General features: G+C 37.4%; 3 protein-coding genes, 1 long non-coding RNA gene and 1 other non-coding gene across 7 annotated transcripts; 3 read left to right on the forward strand and 2 right to left on the reverse strand.

Moving 5' to 3' along the window:
• The first annotated feature begins 64 nt into the window (after positions 1-64).
• Positions 65-1474, forward strand: LOC131010847 (photosystem I chlorophyll a/b-binding protein 5, chloroplastic). The gene is made up of 6 exons (XM_057938523.1): positions 65-376; positions 474-606; positions 722-834; positions 911-1015; positions 1118-1206; positions 1278-1474. Exons 1-6 carry the CDS (start codon positions 147-149, stop codon positions 1418-1420), a joined length of 813 nt encoding a protein of 270 aa, XP_057794506.1. The 5' UTR covers positions 65-146; the 3' UTR covers positions 1421-1474.
• A 130-nt stretch (positions 1475-1604) lies between these two features.
• On the reverse strand, positions 1605-6162 carry LOC131010845 (protein WEAK CHLOROPLAST MOVEMENT UNDER BLUE LIGHT 1-like). Of its 2 annotated transcripts, none has more exons than XM_057938521.1 (3): positions 5678-6162; positions 3827-4640; positions 1605-3737 (listed from the first exon to the last, which is right to left on the reverse strand). In XM_057938521.1, the coding sequence occupies exons 2-3, from the start codon at positions 4601-4603 to the stop codon at positions 1893-1895; spliced, it is 2622 nt and encodes an 873-aa protein (XP_057794504.1). In that variant the 5' UTR covers positions 4604-4640; positions 5678-6162; the 3' UTR covers positions 1605-1892. The 2 variants fall into 2 exon arrangements, with proteins under 2 accessions (XP_057794504.1, XP_057794503.1); XM_057938520.1 differs by lacking the exon at positions 5678-6162 and adding an exon at positions 5582-5649.
• Positions 6163-7972: 1810 nt separating this feature from the next.
• On the reverse strand, positions 7973-12121 carry LOC131010848 (UDP-glucuronate:xylan alpha-glucuronosyltransferase 2). Its single transcript, XM_057938524.1, has 4 exons — positions 11574-12121; positions 10777-11401; positions 9167-9607; positions 7973-8657 (listed from the first exon to the last, which is right to left on the reverse strand). The coding sequence occupies exons 1-4, from the start codon at positions 11754-11756 to the stop codon at positions 8158-8160; spliced, it is 1749 nt and encodes a 582-aa protein (XP_057794507.1). The 5' UTR covers positions 11757-12121; the 3' UTR covers positions 7973-8157.
• On the forward strand, positions 9925-9997 carry TRNAR-CCU (transfer RNA arginine (anticodon CCU)). Its single transcript has one exon. It is a non-coding gene; the product is annotated as a tRNA-Arg (tRNA).
• Positions 12122-12742: 621 nt separating the features above from the next.
• On the forward strand, positions 12743-14967 carry LOC131010849 (uncharacterized). Of its 2 annotated transcripts, none has more exons than XR_009096679.1 (5): positions 12743-13220; positions 13296-13344; positions 13758-13832; positions 14166-14299; positions 14414-14967. It is a non-coding gene; the product is annotated as an uncharacterized LOC131010849 (long non-coding RNA). The 2 variants fall into 2 exon arrangements; XR_009096678.1 differs by having other exon boundaries at positions 12943-13220; positions 13758-13849.
• The last annotated feature ends 3668 nt before the right edge of the window (positions 14968-18635 follow it).

The following is an 18635-nucleotide window of genomic DNA, read 5'->3' on the forward strand; positions in this document are numbered from 1 at the left end:
TAAAGAAAAGAAAAGGATAAGTGGGGCCATGCTATCATGTTCGTCATCCAGTTATAAATGAAACTCTTGATTATTTGTGGACCTTGTTTTTTGCATTTATTTTGCTGAGTACTTTAGCAAGAAGTTTGGAAATATGAGGTAAGAAAATGATGCAGATAGCAGTGGGAAGAGGGATTCAAATGTTGGCTTACTCTGGCTCCTTCCCATTCACTGTTAAAAGCAGAGACAGAACTTCCTTCACCAGATCAAATGGTGGCTGGCTTGTGAAGAAGGGTGCAGGTTCTGCCCCGAACCACCACCGCGTGGTGGTGGTTCGAGCTCAGGACCGGCCCACGTGGCTCCCCGGCCTCGACCCTCCACCTTATCTCGATGGAACGTGAGGCCATATTTGTTGAGTAAACTTCTTAGTGCTTATACACACAACCTTAGTGCTGTTATTTTTTTAATCTATGCATTGTTATGTATTCATGTAGACTAGCTGGAGATTTTGGGTTCGATCCCCTCGGGCTCGGTGAGGATCCTGATAGCTTAAAGTGGTACGTCCAAGCAGAGCTAGTTCATGCCAGGTTTGCCATGGCTGGAGTTGCAGGGATTCTTGCAACTGATGTAAGTCGCTAAGCAAAAACCATGAAATTCCAAAGAGCAGAAATGTTCAATAATATATCAGTTTCAACCGATGATCAAATTCTTGATGCCTTTACACTATAAATGGCCTCTGCAGTTACTGCGCGTGACGGGCATAAGGAACCTCCCGGTTTGGTACGAAGCCGGTGCCACCAAGTTCAGTTTCGCTAGCACCAGAACTCTCATCATAGTGCAGCTCCTCTTAATGGGGTACTAGAACTACTAATCCACATTCTTACATGACTTTTTCTTCATGTCATAGCCCAACTGATATTTGGTGGTGCAGTTTTGCTGAAACCAAAAGATACATGGATTTCAAAACTCCTGGATCTCAAGCCAAAGATGGATCTTTCTTCGGCTTAGAAGCTTCCTTCCAAGGGCTTGAACCCGGGTAATCTTCAACTTTATAAGCTCATCAAGATGCTGCAGAGTAGTGCAGCTTTCTTCCCTTTTTGGTATGTATGTAGCCTTGACATTGCACTGCTTCAAGCAGCTATCCTGGTGGCCCATTGCTCAATCCTCTTGGACTAGCAAAAGATATCAAGAATGCTCATGAATGGAAGCTCAAAGAGATTAAAAATGGTTCCCTATCTCTCTCTCTCATCTTATTCTCCTTCTCTCTCTAACCCCCTTTTTTCCTGTCTTCTGTGTAGGGCGATTGGCAATGGTGGCTATTCTTGGAATCTTTGTTCAAGCAAATGTCACACATGTTGGCCCCATCGATAATCTCATCCAACACCTTTCTAATCCTTGGCATACAACAATCATTCAAATAGTTTTTGGATCTAAATCTTGAGCATGATACTTTGTGATATATAGTGGAATGAATTTTTCCAATGTTTCATCACAATATTCGGATTTTTTTGTGTGTACGGCGAATGCTACATCGAGTGAAATACACTAAATATAGTTATTTTCATGCAAAAACACCAGAATCTTTCTTGCATTTTCAGAAACGCTGGAATCAGGAAGTCTAATACTATATAGAAACAAAACTTTGAATATTAATGAATCAAAAAGCAGAAAAGTTTCGTTACAGAATCCAATCCCTCATAGCCACACCAAGCTAAGATTACAAACTGTAAAACCCAATCAAGTATTAGGAAAAAAAAAAAGAAATTTAGGATCTGAGCAACCTATTGTACACAACAATACTGCTATACAAATATAGACGTTTGTCAAGAATGGACAACAGATTAAGGTGGTTTTGAGAAAAACTCACTTCCAAGGGCAGGCGTTTACTACCCACAAGCGATACGAGAAGACGATCACGATGCCGACGATGACTTGGACGACTTCTTCTTGCCCAAGAACATGAATATTCTTGGGAAGAAGGATCTCTTCTTCTTCTTGAGAGGCTTCACTTCCGGAGACGTATCCGTTCCCGTGTTGCTTGTGAACGACTTGGGGCTCGATACCTGATGGAGAGGCGCGGATTTGAATGTGCTGACGTGGCTCTTGACGTCCAGCTTCTCGTCTGAGCCTGCCTTCGGGCTCGGAGCTGACTCTCCAGCTTTCCGCCTTTGCTCGTGCTCGGCCCTCCACTTGCGCAGCTCTTGCTCGATGCCTAGTTTCCCTTCTTTGGCTTTCTCGGCCTTCTGCAACGCGATTTCCAGGGCATTCTTTCGTTCAGCCATTTCACGGTTGGTCTCCTCCAGCTTCTTCAAGGTGTTCATCTCGGACTCCTTAGCTACCTCGATCTCGGCAAGAGCAGCGACCACGCGCGCATGCGCCTCCTCTTCGGCCTCGTGGGCTCTCTTGCTGAGCTCGTAGTATTCTTCCAATGAGAGTGTTACTCCAGCTGGCAAATCCTCCTCGTTGTTGCTTTGAGAAGACTCACTCTCCAACAATGCATTGATAGCGGCCAATGCCAACCTCTCAGAAGCTCTAGCTGCTTCGATTTCCTTCTGAGCAGCACGTAATCTGCTCTCCATGGTACCGGCACCCGCCTTCGCTTGTTCGGCTTCTTCCTTCGCCTTTCTGAGCTCGTCACGAGCAATCTGGGCGAGGGTCTTCGCTTGATCAGCCTCTTGTGCTGCCTTTTGTAGCTTCTTTGGAAGTTCCACCATTCTCTCTCTGTCTTCTTTCTCCCTAAGCTGCATAAGCACGATTTCGGATTTCGTCTGATTCAGCTCAGCTTCAAGAGACGCAACGGCAATTGATGCCATTCCCTCCCTTTGCTGAACAGTAGTCAGTTCTGTCTTTTCCTTTTCGAGTTCCGACTGCAACGATAAGGCAGCCACCTTCAAGATAGCGACTTCATCGGTCGTTTTCTCAAAATTGAGCTTCACTTCCTCGAGTTCCTTCTTAGCTGCAGAAAGAGCTGCATCGATTTGACCCCGGGTTGCTTTATCTGTTTCGTTGATCACATCTTTGAAATGTCCAGAATCCTGCTCTGGTCCTGATTCGAGGTACGTTGCCAATTCAGCCTTCAAATCTTGCAGCAACGCAGTTGCAGTCGCCAACTTTGACTTCAAATCCTTCGACAATGAAACCTGCTGCTTCATCTTCTCAAGATCCTCCTCAGCTTGCTTGATCTCCTTGTCCCAGTTGAGCATGTCCTGTTCTTTCGCCATAGCTGCCCCGATTCTGTGCTCCTCCGCCTCCAGATGGGCGGCGTGTGCAGATTCCAACGACTCTTTTGCAGTGATAAGCTCGATTGTCAAATCCTCCACGGACTTCTCAATCTCTTTCGATTTGGCAATAGCTTCTTTTGCCTTCTTCACATATGCATCTTTCTCGGCTACCAACAGGTCATAGTCCCGTCTGAGCTGTTCCAACTCGTCTTGAACGGCCTTGAGTTCTGAAACGGCAGCCGCATGCCTTGCTTGGGCGACCTCAAGCTGCGCCTTGGCGGCGAAGCTGGATTCATCGGCAATCCCTTGCTCCAGCTCTTCGACCCTGAGCTTTGCAAGCTCAGAGTCCTGCTTCGCCTGTTGCTCCTCTGTTTGTGCTCGTTCGAGATTGAGCTTCAACTCTTCGATAAGTCTCTTAGTGCTGTCTAGTTCTTTCAGAACTAAGACTTTGGCCTCTTCGGCATCCTCGGATTGTTTCTTATACAACGGTATCTCCACTTGAGCTTTCTCAAGTTCCTCCTCTATGGTTTTTCGTCTCTGCAGGGCCAAGAAGTTAGCGAGGGTCATATAAAACTCGAGAGAGAAGAGTTTACTCGTTAATTAAGGTAACACGGAGAAGATTATACCTCGACAGCCTGCATACGGTGGGCTTTCCAGTCCACGATCCCACCAAACTTTGAAACAGCGGCCTTCACGGATTCAAAAGGTGCTGTCGTATCAACTTGACCTCTGGTGAAGTCGATGCTAGTTGGTGTTTTAGGCGTTCGAGGCGTTCTAGGAGTCCTAGGCGTCCTAGGTGTCCTAGGTGTCCTAGGCGTCTCAGGTAGGTCGGGGAACTTTTCAGGCTTGTTAGATTTTGTTGCTATTTTGGGCAGCTGGAAAGTGGGATCATTTCTGACTTGAGGTGACGAAGTAGGTGGTATATGATCATCCTCGGGTGACGGACGTGCAATAATTTTGAGGCCGAGGTTTTGTACTTGAAGAGGCTCGGGTGATGCAACTGAGGCATTACCTTCTGATGTGCTCGGTTGAACAGATGCTTCTACTGGTTCTTTATTCTCGAACATGGTGGCGTTGTCCACCTTTGCTTCCAATGCACTTGGTGAAACGGGTTCTCTAAGCAATGTGGCATTATTATTATCTTGAGGGATACCTTCTGCAGGTTCTTTATTCATCTCCTCCTCGACTGAGAGAGTGGCGTCTTGGGCATCTGCAGGTGTGGTAGCTTCCTCTTCTGCAGCTACCGTTTCCCCACCTGCGTCAGGAGAAGTTTCGACCAGATTCTCTCTTGAAGCCAATTCAGAAACGTTCGTGATCTCTGCAGCTGTTGGCTGGTCCTCTTTCAGAGGTGAAGTTCCTGGTGCAGGAGGCGCATCCTCGATCAAAACTTTTGCGCCCTCCATTCTCCTGCAATGGTAGGGTCCTTCCTCGTTCCAGCACCTGCAACCCACAGACGACATTTCAATATCAATAATCGCCATATTCATAGCAACAGCAGTGTGTAAACGAGACGAAAGCTGGGAGAACAAACATAGAGAAGTAAATCATATTCGAAACGTATCTTGATACATTGACAAGCTAAAATAAACAAGAAACAACACTCAAACTAAATCGCTGCACACTTGTAGTCAAAGAGAACATACGATTAGAGATAGATAACCTTGGTTTTGGTTTTTGCATTGAATGTAACATCTAGATTGAACCTTCAATTTCTTGATTCATAAATAACAAATGCAGCTTGATATTATTGAAAAAATACCATCTATAATCTTAGAAATGCTTAATTGGCCTAACCTAACAAAAAGCGATGTTGGTAATCATCTAACAACCATCCATATTAAGAATCCCTACCGACATCCCAACAAGAATTCTACGATGCTTCGTTTCGTGTTCGTGCCAAGAATGAAGCAACGGTATGATTATATCCTTAAAGGAATTCTACAAAGCTTCGTTTTGAGTTAGTGCCAAGAACGAAGCAAAGGTATGATAACTCATTTGTGTGATCTTTTTCAAATTGCCATATAAGAAAGGCCCCTAATAAATCTTGTTTACCCAAATTTAAACATCATAAATAGAACTCCCAAAATCTGCAACAAGGAAGCTAATGATAATTATGAAAACTCAGACACATTAGTTTCTTTCTTGAAATACACAATCATCCTAATCCAAACCAGCAAATGCATCATCTGATTCTTACAGGAAGAGAGCCACATAAATATATCCAAATCCCCATCAATAATCAACTGAATAAAGCTGTTTAATTAAGAACACAAAACCAAAGCTGCAAAAATCATTAATCCGACCAAAAATTCAACCCATAATCTCTGAATTCCATTGCTAAATTCAAAAAACACAAATAGTCAACTTATCCGAAAACTCACAACAGATAAAACCAAATCGAGAACCGATTTTTACAACAGCACAATCATCACATAAACGAACAAGCAAACATACAGAGAGAGAGAGAGAGAGCGTACCAAGAATCACCAGAAACCACAAGAGACAAAAAGTCAAACGCCGAAGCTATGAATTATTTCCAAAATATTACCCGAAAAAACAGGAAATTCCACTCATTCCTGACCTCCAAATAATTACAACCCCTCCTAAAATCACTCAACACCCAAAAATAGTGCGCCAAGATAAAATTTTATGAAGAAAAGTTGCAAGTATAGACTGTAATAACACGTGTATGGAGCCTACTTCTCCAAGCAGTCAGAGACGAAGGAGATCCATCCGTAATTCGTTAAGCGATAGGCCCATTTTGTGGGAATTTGAAAAAATTCATATATATATATATATATTATATTTATATTATACTTGTACTATTTAATTTTCGGAGATCTGGAATTATTTGTGGTTTGCATGAGAAGCAAGAAAGCCTTGATTGAATGACGAGAAAACATTAACTTTTGTCTTTGTTTTATTAATATTTTTAGGTCGAATGATTAGTTAATGTAATGATAAAAGATAAAGTAGCCGACCATTGCGGAATTAGAAGGCCCTTTATTTTAGCACTTTTGCATTTTGTTCCATTACACATTTTATTAATTAATTAATGTTGTCTTTGGTGGGCAGCTCGTGTGTATTAATGTGTAAATATAAATAAATTACAAAAACATGTTCATATTTATTTTTTGACAATTAATAAATTAAGGCTCGAATCAATTAAAGTGTAATATGACTATTTTAGTAAATGAGTTAAAAAAAATATTACATTTTATAAAAATCAGTTTATATATTTGAGTAATTTGAAAAAGAAAATCAAACTTATATAATTGAAAGACAGAGAATACACTTGTGAAAGTCTTAAATTTAAATTTCATCAATCATTTATTGGTCAAACTCAAATTATATGGCATCAGAGTTACTGTACGGTCCAGTGATAACCTTGAATATGAGTTATCTTTCATCGTACAAAATAGATGTGTTGACAATATTATACTACTCCGTCCCACCATTTTAGTCCCCTCCCACTTTTCACACATATTAATTTAATTTTTATATTTTTATCTTTTATACCCTTATTTATTATTTTCACACATTCTTTTCACATTTAAGTGAAGCATTAAATAAGGTTAATTTAATAAAAATAATATTTTTATATAGTATTAATTAGAAAAGTGGACTATCTTTTTGGGACATCTCAAAATGGAATAAAGGACTAAAATGGTGGGACGGAGGGAGTACATTTTTAGGTTAATTTAAAGCTTTATGGTAAGGTAACTCTTGTGCTACCTCTAGAAGAAATAGCTCATCTTTTTATTTTAATAAACTAAGAATATTTCGAAACCGATATTTTCTTAAACATCTGATAATTTCTTACTGTATGCATCTCGCTGGATAGATTACTAAATTTATTTTTTCTTATCAATCGTCAAAAAAAAAAATTTAAAAAAAAAATTGTCGACCAAATTAAATTCCAAATTTAAAGCTGAAAAGAAAATCGATGGTACGTGAGAGATATAGGCCCAATTGGTATGGGCTTCTTTGTGGATAATGATTATAGACTCTTCAATTATTATAATTTGGAATGATTACTTTTATATGATTTAGGTTGTTAAAGTGCCTAATCTGACCCATTACATATTTCGATATGGTCACAAATAAAGTGTATCTAAATTAAATAATTTATTTGTACCTACTTTAAGATATAATGCAACTCAAGGTCGAATATTTTCGTTTCTGAGCCTCAATAAACATTTGATAAGTCAATTTTGTTTCTGTTTAAAAACGAAAATAGGTTTGTTTAGAAAAGGAAAAAATAACTTGGTGGGATTAATGGTTGCCATTGTATATATTCAAATTAATCGTCATAATTTTAGTTGTAACTCAAACACATTTGTGGCTTAATATAGTTCATAACGAAATTAATATATACATATAGGAAAAGGGTTTTCGTCATAATTTTAGTTGTAACTCAAACACATTTGTGGCTTAATATAGTTCATGACGAAATTAATATATACATGTATATAGGAAAGGGTTTGGAACGAGAAATGGAGAATTAGTTTGAGCTCTTCAATTGCTAACATCTATAGTGAATGCATATATTACTTTGATGGATGAATGCATTACTAAAGTTCGAAATTCAGGAGAGATCGATGAAAATTCCATTTATTTTTAAGTGCAACTGTGCAATTAATTTTTCCACAAATACAGTAACTTTATACATTCAATGCAGTTTTCTTGCAATCCCATAAAAAAAATGTAATTCTTTCTTTAAAACATAAGATGCAAAGAACTAAGTAACATTCTAAGTTAATAACTAATAATTGACAATAAAACTTATATCCTTATTGAACAGCTGGTGAAAAACCACCATCTCTTAGTTCTCTACAAACACTTAAATTATGAGAAGCAAGACTTCCTCAATACCTATCTCTAAAAAAAAAACAAAAAAAGAAAAACACATTTCTACGAGAAAGAAATAATATTGAAATAAGAAAGAATGAGTGTATTAAATAAATTTTCTGGGATCAGTAACATTGAGGCTCCAATGTTGATCCTGGAAGGCCATCTCTCCGGCGAGTTTCCGGTTCCACTCGAGCTCGATCTTGCGCTGGTCGGAGAGGCGGCAGAAGCGCTGCAGATCCTCTGGCATGGAGTCGTGCAGCTTCCACCAGCGGCGGTGAGCGAGGTCGCTGGCGTAGACATGCTGGTCGGCGATGTCCCAGTTGCAGTCGTAGTCCCTGTAGCAGAGCCAGGGTTTCAAGCCGAGGTAGTGGATCGAGTAGAGCTTCGGAGGGTCCGACCCGAATAGCTGGTTCTTCACGCCCGCTTCGATGGAGGAGTTGGACCAGAAGTTCTTCAGGAAGTTGACACGCCGGGGGAGGCGGTGCCACCACACAAACACCTCGTTCAAGAACCCCTGATCGCCGCCGTTGTAGGAGATGATCTCCTTGCGTCGCCTCATCAGCATGCGGAACGTGCAGTTTGATGGCTCAATCACCATGATGCCTCAATAAACAAAGATTACTCATGCAAATTAGAATTAAAAATTTGTTACGAGTAATAAACTCTTGTTAAGATTTATCAACCAAAATTTGCATGGACCTAAAAATTACATTCTAAATTAACTAAGAATGAGAAAAAAAATTATAAATAGTTAAAATCATAATTATGGTTAGTTAATTATTTTACAATAAAAGAAAAACGTAAGATCAAATAAATAAATGGAAAGCTGAAAAATTAATTGTTTAACACAAGGGGGGCACTAGGATTTAGGAAGTCACATAGAAGATTTAATGTACGTGCAAGAAAAGTAACCTTGCATGTCATGGATGATCCCTAATGAACTCTTATAGCGTGATGAAAATCTACAGTTACTACTATCACTTATAAAAAGAGACACCAGTTGAGAAAACAAAATATTTTTGCGAGCGAGGTTAATATATTTTGAATTAAAAAATATAAAGCGAGCACGTGTGAAGATATTAAATTAAATAAGACGGCGATTTAGGACATACCGGAATTGAAGATGTGAGCGTCGTTGCCGGTGGCGGACATCTGAGGGAAGTGGAAGAGGAGATCCATATTGCGCAACACGATAATGTCGGCGTCGATGAAGATGAGCTTGTCGTAATCGGTGAGCTGCCATAGCCGAAACTTGCTGTAGTTGTATTCGTTGTATGAATTCTTCTCGGCTCTCGGGTTTCGGATCCGTTTGATGAAACGGAGGGTCCATCCGGCTCGTTTGAGGGCGATCCGGGTGGGCTCTGAAATGGATGTATCTAAGAGGAGGATTAGGTCGCGTCGTGTTCGGGTTTGGATCAAGCTGTGGGCCAGGGTTATGGCCCCGCAAACGTAGGATTCCGATGAATGGAGGACTGTGACGTAAGCTTCTCGTTTTCGAGATTTTTGGGTGGTGGCTTTGATTTTCGATATATCGTATCTTTCGTTGACTGCTCCTGTTGTTGTGGGATTAAAAGTTGTTAAGAGAAGAAATGTTAAATAAGTCATAATAATGGTTATTATACAAGAAGCAACTTCACCATCAAGATTTGAAGTTAGGTGAACTAATTTCTCCTTTTTACTTACATGTGGGACGATATTGATTTGTCAATTTGAGGAATGACTAATAATTTGATCAAAGAAAAGTGTTTCCAACTACTAAATGATTAGGAGCAGGTACAACGCCTACCCCCGAAAGTGAAATTTCATCTAAATCCAAGGGGATAATGTTTTGGATACATATTTATGTGCAGCATATTTTATTTGATAAGAGGCGCCTGTAGCTCAGTGGATAGAGCGTCTGTTTCCTAAGCAGAAAGTCGTAGGTTCGACCCCTACCTGGCGCGAAATATTATTATTTTTGGCGATTAAATTAGTTTTTCTTTATTACCTTTTGCGGCATATATGTTATATCCAAGTTTGGAAATAGCGTTTTCAAGGGGACACCAAAGCGGTGCGACCTCCTCCTATGTGTGAACAGTGAGATGCTGGATTTAAATCCCACTGCTCCCCTTCCCAACTCCTCAAAATAAAAAAAAAGTTTGAAAATAGCTGAATTATCTATTTCAAACATTGTAAATGATAAAATCTAATTACTTTTATACTTTAGCAAACAAAATATTGTTTTTTTTTAGGGAACAAACAAAATATTGTTGTTTATCCAGGAAAGAGGAGCATTATTATGACTTTACTTCAAAGCCACAATATATACTTACGTGACCACAAATAATTATAATCAAAATTTTAATCAATTGGAATTCTCTATTGTAAGTAATATTTTATCCTTCCGCCTAATACTATAACGGTATAACCACGCATGTATATGGATCGTCGACATCATAGAATTTATCGATCTAATTCTGAAAAATGTCTAAGTTGAAGTTGAAAGATTATTTGTAACAAAAAGTTCCTCATGATCGCGAAAAATATTTTATCATCTATATGCATGAGCAATGTCATTCTACTTATTTATTTTATCACAAAAAAAACATAATTCGAACACGAAACATAATTTGTAACAAAGGATCCGCACGACCCGACCGGACAGTCGTGTGAACAATTTTATTTTGATTATTATATTTAAATTATAATAGTTTTGTCCAAAAATATAATTTTAAAAACGTACCTTTACCCCAGAGAGGCAGAGCCAAATCGCAAGAACCAACCGGCAAAGAAACCTTCTGCTCCAACCGCCGCATCTCCGGCCGGTAGAACCACCACTCCCCCTCCCTCTCCGCCACCTCCTCGCACCGGAAAAACTCCGGCATCGGCGGGCACTTGCTCAGCACCACCACCTTGGTCCGGCCGCCCCAATCCCGCCGTCCCCGCCTCACCGCCATGTTGGCTGCCGCGAGATGCACCTGAAGCCGGAAAACGTCCCGGCTCCACCCCTCCTCCGGCCTCCGGCACGGAAGCTTGGCCACCACCACGTCCACGTATCCGTACTCCTCCCAATCTGGCATCGGAATCTCGGGGCACCTGGCGCCGGAATATTCCTCCTCCTCGTCGATCCACTCCGGGAAAATCGACTTCCACTCGAAGTGCTCCGGAACCTTCTCGAAGCTCACCGGAAAAATCTGGGCGTAATCGCTCCACTCCGACACGTCCTCGTCGTCCATGTTGATCATTCCGATCTTCATTCCGCCGTCCAAGAACCTCGGCTTCTCTCTCTTGATCAGCTCTCTCCTAGGTTTCAGCTTCCCGGAATCTTCTAGAACCGCTTTCATCATCGTCCCTTTCTCACTCTGAATCTGATCATCAACAATCAACAACACATTCTATATTTTTTAAAGTTTGAGTTTGAAATTTCGAAAAGACAAAATGACTATAACGATTTTTTAGTGGGGGCTTAAGCCTCCCTTGGCTCCTCTTAGATGAGGGATCGGGGAAACTAAAAAAATTAATGTGGGTAGCTCACCTTACCTTATGATGGCAGTCGAGGAGGGAGCAGCGGACCAAGGAGGCGGCGCGGTGGTGGTAGTCGGAGGCGGAGGGGTAGAGGAGGAGGGTGGCGTAGACGACGAAGAAGAATGCCAAGAAGAAGAGATTGATTCTTATGATGAGAGATTTTGCAGAAGTCGTCATTATCATTTTCTTCAACACCATGTTTTATGACACAATTAATGTGTGTGATTTATATATATGTGAAGATGATGATTGTATGCTGCCTGCGGATTTATACACAATGATTTTGTAAAGAATGTGTAGTGATGAATTTTGAGTTTGGGAAATTTTGTGGAACCAATGAGAGGGTACTGTTGGTTTTCTTGCCTTTGGGAGAAAAAGGGTGAGATAATGAGGGCCTTTTTCAATATGAGTTATAGGTTTTTGTTATTTCCATGAAAATGCTATTTATTTTGGGGAATGCTTAATTTATCCCCTTTTGTCCTAGACTTGAAGATACAAAAACCTCCTATGTGATTTGTTTAGTGCTCAAAATTATATGATGATGCCAATTGATCATGATTCATGTGGAAATGAGATATGTATTGTTTTTGTTTTGAATGTTGATTTATTCTTAAAATACCTCTTTAATTGTGATTTGGAGTTGGCTAGTCGTCAATCGGGTAGTTGACTGATGCCTAGAGTTTAAGACTCCCAGGTTTCAGTTTTCTACAATCTTTTATTAGTATTAGTGAAAAATATAATCGGGAATGCTATAATTATATTCAAATTTTGTAGAAATGGTGTTATAATTTCAATGTTTTTATATAAAGTTGTGTTGAAAGTTACAAATTTATATAAGTATTGTGTTATTAGAGGCGATTAACCGTGTTTTTTCTTCATTTATATCATAATGGACATATATATTTTGTTTTTTTTGAAAATGGTAAGAACATAAAAATGGGTAAAATTTATTAGTTGATTCATTGATATACGAATCTTGCAAGTTGGATTTCGGCAAATACCAACAGCTTTGTAGTTGCTCTGTCAACTTCCACCATGCAGTCGTAAGGTTGTACACCAAATTAATCTTTTGTATTTCAGTCTCTCATTTTATAAACAAAAAAAATTATTATGATATATGTCACTTTATGTGTAAAGAATGTACTAATAAAAATAAAATGAAACACAAAAAGTTTACTATCTAACACTACAAAAAAACGCTAGATTTAGCTACGGAATTAGCTACGGAATTATTTCCGTAGCTATTCTGTGACGGAATTACAACGGATTAGCTACGGAAATAATTTGTTGAATTTAGCTACGGATTTAAAGACGGATTTCCGTAGCAATACTTTTGCTACGGATGTATTCCGTCATTAAAGTAAAAAAAATTACTAATTTTTGTTAAAAAAATTTAGCTACGGAATAACCGTAGTTAAATCCGTAGCTAAACTAAAATTTAATTCGTAGCTACGGACTCCGTCCGTAGCGGGATATTGTGACTTATTAGCTACGGAATGTCCGTAGCAAAATCCGTAGCTAAGACCAAATTTCAAAACTAAAGGTGCAGCCGCGTTTTCCTTCTGATTTTTCCCTCATTGCAAACCTAGCGTTTCTCACTCTTCCAGCGCCGTTCATCCTCGCCGCGCCGTGGTTGCTCCGCCGTTTCTCTCAAAATCATCGGTAGGTACAGATCACGGCATTCACACCACGTTCAATATCGATCTCTATCTCTCTCACCATCTCTCTCTTTCACAGGCGCCGCCACCGTGCTCGCTCACCGTCGCAGCCGCCGTCAGTTTCTAAGGTTTGCCTCTGTTTATCTCAGTTTAGCTGGAGTTTTAGTGCTAGCAAAAAATTCTTCGATAATCAAGCTCTTTGTTCCAATGGATTCTAAAATCACATTTATTTTAAGATGTGCGATGTAGAAAGTGCGCACAAGTTGTTTGACAAAATGCCCCTAAAGAATGCAGTCACATAGAACTACATGATTTATGAAGCTTGACGAATCCCTTAAATTAGCATCAATTGCCTGCTGATAATCATTTATATCTCTGGGAAACAATCAAATTGGAGCTTAACAAAAAGCTTTTACTAAATATGATTTCTATATTTATCCTTTCAAACCTAGTCTACCTCTCTGGATAGCTTAACATCATACCTAGCCACCATGTATTTGCTCATCAATGCTTGAATCTAACGTGAAAGTGGTTGATGCAGCCGTGAAAATTTTGGAGAAACGCAAGCAAGAGTGTGGTGGGAAGGAAACAGAGCCAGGATTCAACAGCAATACATGTAAGCTTCTAAATAAAGTAGGTGAAACTCTCCACTATCTTGAATTCTTTTGCAAGTAGGTTTCTATAAAGATTCATTGTGTTGCATTTTCTCCGTGGTTTCTGGTACAAGTTTCACCCTCTGGTCACTTGGGCTTGTCTGAGTTTTGTGATTGAGAATTACACACGCAAATCGCTTCGTCTCTGGTCGTAGTTTTTGATTTACATTGAAAGCATGGGCAGCTACTTTGGTGGTGGAATGAAAGTTGGTTTACAAAATTTGTGGAGTTGCTGTGTAAATGGTCGGATAAATCGAGTTTGATGTTACAACCCCTGTATTTGGACACATATCTAGGAACAATTGGACATACTATCCAGCTGGGCTCCAAACCCTCCGAGTTTATGAGAAACAGGGAAGATGTTGTTGCTCTATTTGATTTATACAAAGACGAGGCTTATATCCTGACAGAGCTTGAAGGAAGATATTGTGTATGTATATCTAGTTTGCACGTGTTGCATTATGTCTCATTAATCTCATTGAGTGAATAATGTTTTGATTCTTGTCCAATTTCTTTTTCATTCTGAATCAATTAACTTAATCAGGTGGCACTGAAAGAGAGGTCATCCCCACAAGACATGCTGAGGTCATTGTATCAGGTTTGTTATTTGTACTGGTTGGAGAGAAATGCTGGAATAAAGTCGAGCAGTATCGTAGATGATTGCAGAGGCGGGGGAAAGCTTCAGATATCCTTGGATTATGTACAAAGGGAATTCAACCATGTCAAAAAGGATAGTGAGATTGCAGGTTGGGTTGTAGATGGCCTCATTGCGAGGCCTCTTCCTAATCGAGTTCGGGTAGGCGATGAAACCGCATCTTCTGCTGGCTGACCTATGGAGCAACAAAATGGTAATCCTTTACACCATATACTGATGATGGCAAGAATAGTTGAAGAATACAAAGAGTGTATACTGAAAAAAGCTTCAGTTAGGTAGTGGTGTCGAATTTGTAATAGTCTAATGTAGAGGTAGCTGATGCACTTCTTGCTCATCTAACTGCGCTTCACCTTCTCTTGGGTTGTTCCCAATCTCACACCATGTACATGTTTCTGTGATGTTGATGCTCTATACAACGATTCTTGATTTCTGATTCAAACAAACAGATCCATAATCGTTAATAAAATTGACAAACTTGCATTTTATTGCTTAAAATAATATTAATTGTTGTTAGTTCTGCTAGAAATCGAGTACATAACAGGTTGTATCTAGGTGAACAAAAATTAAAATAAAAATTACAAAATTTTAGCAACTTAGCTACGGATTAGCTACGGATTTTTCCGTAGCTAAATCCAAATAGCTGGCGAAGAAACACCTGTCGCCGGATTCAGATTAGCTACGGATGTTTCCGTAGCCATTTAGCTACGGATTTTTCCGTAGCTAAGTCCGTTGGTGGCCGCTAGACGACGATTATGGCGACACACTCCGACGAGGGATTTTCCGTAGCTAAATCCGTAGCTAACATTAGCGAGGGATCGAATTTCCGTAGCTAAAAATTTAGCGACGAGCGATATACCTACGGACGACATCCGTTCCCAATCCGTAGGTAAAACTGTTTAGCTACGGAATTAGTGTTTTTAGCTACGGAAATTTCCGTAGCTATTTTGCGCGAATTTTGTAGTGTAAGTTGGGTACCAAGATTAATCATGATCTAGCTCTAATGCAATTTTAGTATCATTTCTTTTTAACAAAGTCAGATTACTACATAATTAGGTCAGATATATAATCACACCACACCTGAAGGAATTAATTCATTGTTTTGTGCGAGGGACCAAATTCAATTTATTAAGCACGTTAGAATATCGCAATTTTGCACTAAACATCAAAAATATTGGTGAATTACTTCCAACTTTTAGCTATAAGTTTGTTGTTATTACAAATGATTAAATCTTGAAAATGGGTCCATCGAAATCGACTGTTAATCTACATTTGAGGGATAATATATATGATGATGCTCTTAATTAAATATTTTATTGAGATGATGTTAATCATGGATATATGCTGTCTAACGAAACGAATTCCAAAATTGAAAAATAAAATGAAATTTTTTTGCTAACTCTCAAAGTTGATAAATTTGGAATCATTCTAGAAGATGTGGGGCGAGCCCAGCTTAATTTTTTACCAACACGTTAATTTTATTTAAATTTGTGATCATTCAGGGGTATACCATAAAATTAATATATACGTTATCTTATAGGAATGAGATTCAGTGTACCACACTTTATGTCCCATTTTCAATTTTGTTTAATTTCTTATGTATATTTTCTTCAATTTCAACTTTATATGCTTTAGTTTAATTTTGTGATTATTAACTAGGGTTTATTCCATCAATCTAGGGTATATAATTATTTTTTATCATTTAATTTCACGTTTATTAGCTAATAATAGGTTGATAAATTCAAATTCATGGTATATATGTTTTAAAAAAATTATTTTTTTGAAATAAAACTTCAATATAATTCATAGTGATATAATAAAGTTTATTTTTATAAAAAATATTTTTAAAATAATATATATAAGCATGGGACACAGTGGCACACATAAGATTGTGGGACACTGGATCTCATCTCTTACTTATAAGACTATATTATTTGAATTAGGGATGTACTCCAGATATAAAATACTGCTCCCTTCATTCCACTAGAATAAACTTAATTTTTTTGGTCATAGAAATTAAAAAACTTATTTTTGGAGGAAAAAAGTGGTGTGGTATACACCAATTATACATTTAAAATACATTATTAATCTTGCAAAATAAAATACGAACCTATTCTAATGAGACATTTCAAAATGAAAAACAAATCTATTCTAGTATATAGGATACTGGGACGGAGGAGTAATATTTAAGAAACAAACCATATGTGATTTGCTTGCATTGGAATACGAATAAATTTACCGCTCGGTCACTTCATAAATAAAACTCGTGCTTATTATTGTTTAAACACACCAACTTTGCCTTAATTTCAAATTTTAATAAGAATTTTCTATTTTTTTTTATTAAAATACATAAATTTTAATAGTTACTTAATTTTTGATACAAACTTACATTTTCTCTAAATTGAATTTGAGGTGACATATTTGAAATATGATTATGACTTATCGGCAGTACAACGTCGTACAGAAGTATCTGTCCTCCATGAGTCCTAATTATCTTTCAGATATACCATCTGAAATTCAATTTAGAGGAAATAGAAATAAATGTTAATAATCGAACAAGTATTAAAGTTCATGTGTTTTAATCAAAAATTAAAAATTTATGTTAAAATTTGAAATTGAAGAAAAATTGATGTATTTAAATAGTAATAACCCTAAAACTTAAATAAGATTTCAAAAGATATTAACTTCCCATGTGTTAATTGTTATGTAGTGAAGCTTTTAAGTAAATCTTTTCACAAATTCATACAAATCTGGTGACGCAGTGTGATAGTGACATGGAGCCGGCTAGAACTTTTATTGGCTTGCCGGGATTACATTTAGAAGCCAAATGTAAGATATCGAATTCTTTCGTTGATTGGATTAAAGAAGTTGTTATTTCATGGATAACAAATGCCAATAATTTACTATAATCCATATATCATATAAAATAATATATATTTAAAAAAATTACAAAAAATATCTATTAATTATATAATCAAATAAGTCATCTACATGCAAACGAAACCTTTACACCACACAAAGGTTGAAAAATAATCACATGCAGACAAAACATTTACTACCCACAAAGGTGGAAAAACTAACCGCACATAGGTAGGGATTAAACCTAAGATCTCTGATAAAAGATAGTCTTTGGATAACTCAGTTTTACCATTGTAACCCAATTTAGTATCACAAAGGTATCTATTACTCGCACGGTCTTAGTATCCGTTTAAGAATGACACAGATTTTAATAAAATAATTGATTGTGTTGTGAGTGAAATAAGAATCTCAACTTTATAAAAGTGTTAAAGTGATCATAGTTGAGTAAGAGTCTCACCATTTATGAGATTGTGTAGATTATTTTAACTAAAAATAGAAAAGAATACTAAATTTGGGAGATAGGCTAAAATGAAAATATGAATAACAAATTATGGGACGGAGAGAGTATATTTTACAGATTTTTTAATGTATTTTACCGAACATAATATTAATATAACATGATAAAAAATATCTCAATTGAACATATCACACATTCTCCCATACCGCGTACCAAACGAGCTCTTATAATACACATTTATCATAAAAATTAAGAGATTTGAAGTCTCATAAATATAAACATATGAATATAACACACCCAATTATTACTTTTATAAAGTTAATAATTTGTATTTATCTATAGTATTATTTATAAAACATTTAAATTATTTGATAATTATAATATCATTACATGTGATTAGGGTGTATAATATATTTATAATATCATAATATCTTATTGTAATATCGTAATATACTTACAAAACACACGATCCTTTATATATTAAAAGTCCAAAAATATCATACTGATTTAAGGGATTCTATATACCATATCCATTGTACATAATAAAAATTATTATTAACTTTATATAATCTTAATAAATCATACCAAACAACATATTATATTTTATAGATATTTTAATACATTCTATCAAACATTTTAAGATGACATATAGTAAAAAATATCTCAGTCAAACATATCACACATTATCCCGTACCCATAGAGTTTTAGATGTAACATCCGTATATCTTACTGAGTGTACTAGTTTTAATAAAAAGAAACTACACATCAATTTTTTTTTGTTTTTTTTTTTTTGCTTAA

The sequence above is a fragment of the Salvia miltiorrhiza genome, chromosome 2 (assembly GCF_028751815.1).
Source record: "Salvia miltiorrhiza cultivar Shanhuang (shh) chromosome 2, IMPLAD_Smil_shh, whole genome shotgun sequence".
Taxonomy (NCBI): Eukaryota; Viridiplantae; Streptophyta; class Magnoliopsida; order Lamiales; family Lamiaceae; genus Salvia; species Salvia miltiorrhiza.

Coding starts and splice junctions, on each gene's coding strand:
- LOC131010847 (XM_057938523.1), top strand. CDS start 147: ATGATGCAGATAGCAGTGGGAAGAGGGATTCAAATGTTGGCTTACTCT. Junction 377..473: donor CCACCTTATCTCGATGGAAC/GTGAGGCCATAT, acceptor GTATTCATGTAG/ACTAGCTGGAGATTTTGGGT. Junction 1,207..1,277: donor GCTCAAAGAGATTAAAAATG/GTTCCCTATCTC, acceptor TCTTCTGTGTAG/GGCGATTGGCAATGGTGGCT.
- LOC131010845 (XM_057938521.1), bottom strand. CDS start 4,603: ATGGAGGGCGCAAAAGTTTTGATCGAGGATGCGCCTCCTGCACCAGGA. Junction 3,738..3,826: donor ACCGTATGCAGGCTGTCGAG/GTATAATCTTCT, acceptor TTGGCCCTGCAG/AGACGAAAAACCATAGAGGA.
- LOC131010848 (XM_057938524.1), bottom strand. CDS start 11,756: ATGGTGTTGAAGAAAATGATAATGACGACTTCTGCAAAATCTCTCATC. Junction 9,608..10,776: donor TCTGCCTCTCTGGGGTAAAG/GTACGTTTTTAA, acceptor CCACAACAACAG/GAGCAGTCAACGAAAGATAC. Junction 8,658..9,166: donor CGCTCACATCTTCAATTCCG/GTATGTCCTAAA, acceptor TTGTTTATTGAG/GCATCATGGTGATTGAGCCA.